The sequence below is a fragment of the Nematolebias whitei genome, chromosome 1 (assembly GCF_014905685.2).
Source record: "Nematolebias whitei isolate Nwh7 chromosome 1, NemWhi1, whole genome shotgun sequence".
In the NCBI taxonomy this organism is placed as follows: Eukaryota; Metazoa; Chordata; class Actinopteri; order Cyprinodontiformes; family Rivulidae; genus Nematolebias; species Nematolebias whitei.
The window spans coordinates 84,282,929-84,287,025 of NC_056498.1; the positions used below are offsets into that span (position 1 = coordinate 84,282,929).

The 4,097-nt window shown below is 38.6% G+C and overlaps 1 protein-coding gene across 1 annotated transcript in view; it reads left to right on the top strand.

The window, feature by feature from the left end:
* hells (helicase, lymphoid specific) overlaps nt 1–3,620 on the top strand; it is a 119,527-nt gene extending 115,907 nt beyond the window's left edge. The window contains exon 23 of the mRNA XM_037680884.1: nt 3,410–3,620. Coding sequence (XP_037536812.1) covers nt 3,410–3,495 — 86 coding nt within the window. The 3' untranslated portion in view covers nt 3,496–3,620. The remainder of the gene's footprint in view (nt 1–3,409) is intronic.
* Nucleotides 3,621–4,097: the final 477 nt, after the last annotated feature.

The following is a 4,097-nucleotide window of genomic DNA, read 5'->3' on the forward strand; positions in this document are numbered from 1 at the left end:
ACACAAGTAAACAGAGGAGCGCAGCGCTGCTGTGCAAAAAAATAAAACCAATGGCTATTATTTGGAGATGGTTTGTATTAGGAATGTGCGATATAAATGGTACACGGTAGAAACGATAGAAATTTAGTCTACGATATAGATCTGTCTTCTACCGGCTAACCGCAGTAATGCTGAGTCTGATGTAAAATCCGAGTTTTCAGATTAGTAGTTACTTTTTTTTGTTGAAAACTGCGCAAGTGGCGTTAAAGTCTTTTCTTTGAGAGCTACGTAGCGAAGCTACAAGCTAACTACAGCTAGCTTGCCGTAGTGTTGCCGTATTCTGATTCCGTCTAAAGTTGGGTTTTTTTCCCCATCGAAAGTTAAAGTAAGTGTTGGTCAGCTGTAGAGAAACCTGCTCTCTGATCTGTGATAAGAACGCTGTGTTGTGTGATTTTACTGCGAGACACTCTGGTCAAAGCCACAAGTCAAGTCACATTTTTTTATATAGCACATTTAAAACAGTAACTGTTATCAAAGTGCTTACCAAAACAGATCACAGCATCAAATATTAATAACAACATATTGCAGCAACATGAATAAAAGCATAAAAACATTAAATATAATGAGAAACAATGAAATACTAAATCAAATCACCCTGCGTTAAATGTCAGGGAGTAAAAGCCACAGACTCATTTTGTGTCAGTTCTCCATTAAAGTGGAAGGACGCGCCCACTAGAGGTTTGGAGGATGAAGTGTTTTCTGTTGCTGTTCATTTCTTAAGTGAGAAGACTGCAAACTGTTAAGAGTTAACAACATATTATTTTGTTTAAAACATATGGCTAAAACTACATTTGATATATTTTGCACTGTTTTGCACTACAAGAAAGAAGCCTAATACTTGATTTGTTTATTATTTAAAAACTCTCTGGACCTAGTAGTGGAATTTTCTTAATTCAAAATATATGATGGCAAAAGGACACCCTATGCTTTTTTTAAACAAGTTTTATACCAAAAACATATCGCGATATATATCGTTATCGCCACCCTTCACAATACATATCGTGATATGAATTTTATGCCATATTGCACATTCCTAGTTTGTATTTAAATTGTCAGATGAGCAGCAGAAAAATATTTTCTGTACACAATGCTGTAAACAAGTCGCAACAAAAGTGAGAGCTACGAATCTTCTTCACCATTTAAAACTATAAGTTATAAGCTGCAGCTCCGACTGCGTTTTCAGACTCATTTCCTGAAAACAACCACGGGTCAAAACTCTTTTATCAGCCGTGCTGTGCCTTATGAGAGGAACAGTGTGACGTGGTGCAACATTAATAAATCAGCAGCTTGTCATATCGAACACACGGTCGACTAACAAGACGGATAAAGTTAGCCGTCTTGTTAGTCGACCGCGTCTTTAGCGATGCTACACACACACTTACCAACGTTGTGAAGCAGCACACCTGAAGAGGATTATTATTCAATACGAATGGTAAATAGTTAATTTTTTAGACATTTAGTAGAGTTACAGCTGTTTGTTAATAAATGTGCCTGTGTGATAACTGGGACAAAGCTTTGACTCAGAAATATATTTTTGTTACTTTATGGAAAGAAAAAAAAATGAATTCATTCACCCTTTATTTAAACGGGTTAGTCTCATTGAGCCTCGGGACTCATTTACTAGAGAGACCTGTTTTTAACAAATGATGACAACAGTCACAAAAGAAGGCATATGAATTGAAAAAATAAATGGAAGAAATTATATTAAAAAAACAAAACAGTTACATTATAAAGCCATGTAAAATACTAAAAACAGGAACATGTCTGCATTGGTTTGTGCCATGAACTTAACAGATGTTTGAATATCGACATATATAATGTCATATATATTGTATATCGCCATTGATGTTAAAAATGTCAGGATATTATTTTTTGTCTACATCGTGCAGCCCTACCTACCCTATTTAAACTCATATTTACCGTACACAGACAGACGTCACACAGAAATCATTTAAAAAGTTTTATTAAAATATGTACCAGCCTTCACTGCTTTAAAAATAAATGTTGATGACTTCTGATCAGCAGAGCCCACCTGACCCAGGAACATCAGGGAAATATTTTTTTCTGAAAAATGCATTTACCACAGCAAAAATAAAATAAAAAGTAACGGTAGTCGACCAAAAGCCACTCATTGCTCTGTTCTCTGTCCTCCTGTGAACTAAAGTCTTCTCCGAGGCTCAGAAAAACGTCATCACACACCATTTGCGTCTCTGCAGCTGCTCCCTCTTTCAACAGCCAGGTCGATCATTTTTAATATGAAAGCTGCATCATAAGAAATTCTCCGTGTGTTTTCCATTATTGCTGAACAGATGAACAGGTCTGTGCATGAAGCGCAAAATACGGTAACAACACGGGAACGAGCTGAAGAAATGAATGCACGTCTTTTGGGGGATGGTCCTCGAGTACCTCATTGGTCATTCAGGTTAGACTTCTGGTCACATGATGACAGTGGGTGGAGTTATGGTTGGGTATTTGAAACCATGAGCAAGAGGTTTGGTTTATGTGATTACCTGAGAGCATTCACTCTGTGTGTCACCAAAGCCTGCCCCCAAGAGGGGAGGGTGGTGGGCAGCCACATGAGACCATCAGGTTACAGGTAACCACTCGGCCACAGCCGCCCCGAGGTCTCGAGGCAACTTGAGACCGCCGAGTTGAGAATACTAAGATGGAAAAGATAATTAAAGAATCCGCCACTAGCTCGTTCTGAAAGTCTCTGACATACGATGACATAATCTACAGTGACAAATTATCAAAAAGGAGCTGCACAGTAGTCTTTGGTATTCAAGGCTTCTCCAAACTCATCTTAAACGTTCTTGGAGCTTTAGTGTTTCCTGATGTGTTCTTGAGGCGTCACAGTTTAATGGCCTCCAGTAGATGTAATCTGACAGAAGCTGACTAGAGACGTCTGTAAAATGTAAACCTACTGTTCAGTGAGACCCCTTCATGCTGCAGCTGTTCTTGTTCATCTTACACTTACAACAAATATTCAGAACTACTTTCAGTTCACTTGTCTTCCCCAGGTTCAACTCCACAGACAGACAACAGCAAAATGTGGGTGAAAAAGATGAAACGCCCACACCTGCCTCCACCCTCATTTGTCCCTCTCTGGGCCCTTGAGCAAGGCCCTTAACCCCCACCATCTGCTCCCCCAGGTGTCCTAGACAGCAGCTCTCTGCTCCACGCAGAGGGCTGTGGTAGCTCAGTGGTTGTCAGGAAGAACATCTGGTGTAAACAAAATCTATCGCCAAGTCTTTGTGCGAGTTAGTTCCCTGTGGTGACCCCTGAAGAAGGGAGCAGCTGAAAGTGGAAGAAGAAAATAAAATTAAAAAATATATATATATGCACATCTAAACATTTTTTTTCTTTCCAGACAAAGACAAGGGGAGCATGAAGGAGAAAGTTGGGGTCTTCAGAGTGGTGGACACTGAGGAGTCCTCAGAGATCTCACTGACCTGAGAGAGCATGAACTTTTAAACAAGACTGAAGTTCAGGTGACGCACAGCTGCTCGTAAAGACTTGAAGAACATCCTAAAACTGCTGCTTGTAGGTTGGAGCAACAGGGTTTGTTTGATTTTTTTATTTAATTTTTTCAGTACCAGCCTTCTGTGTTAGTTTTAGTTTTCTATTGTTGTGTGACCACGTGCTCTGTGGTGTGTTGGAAAACTAAACACTGGGATTTTTTTAATTTTTATTTTTCAAATCTTTCAGTTTAATGACAAAAAAAAATAATTTGAATCTGACATTGGCCATCAAACTGTCAGACATTATAGTGTATCTTATTGTGATTGTACCTTTTCTTTTCATGTTTCAATTTTTTTTAGTAAACCTTTAGTGTCTTCCTCTTCCTGGTGGCATATAAAGCAGTAACTGCAGCTGTCAGAGCCAGAACATCTGTGCTGACACTGTTTTGACCTTTTGAAAATAGTTTTTAATCAAAGCACTTTCATGCAGCAGAAATATAAAGCTATCTTGTAACAAAATAACATTTTGGTTTTGCCTGTTCTTCCCGTCAACCTGTTAAGAAAACTTTGATTTGGTTACGATAATTTGATTAATTT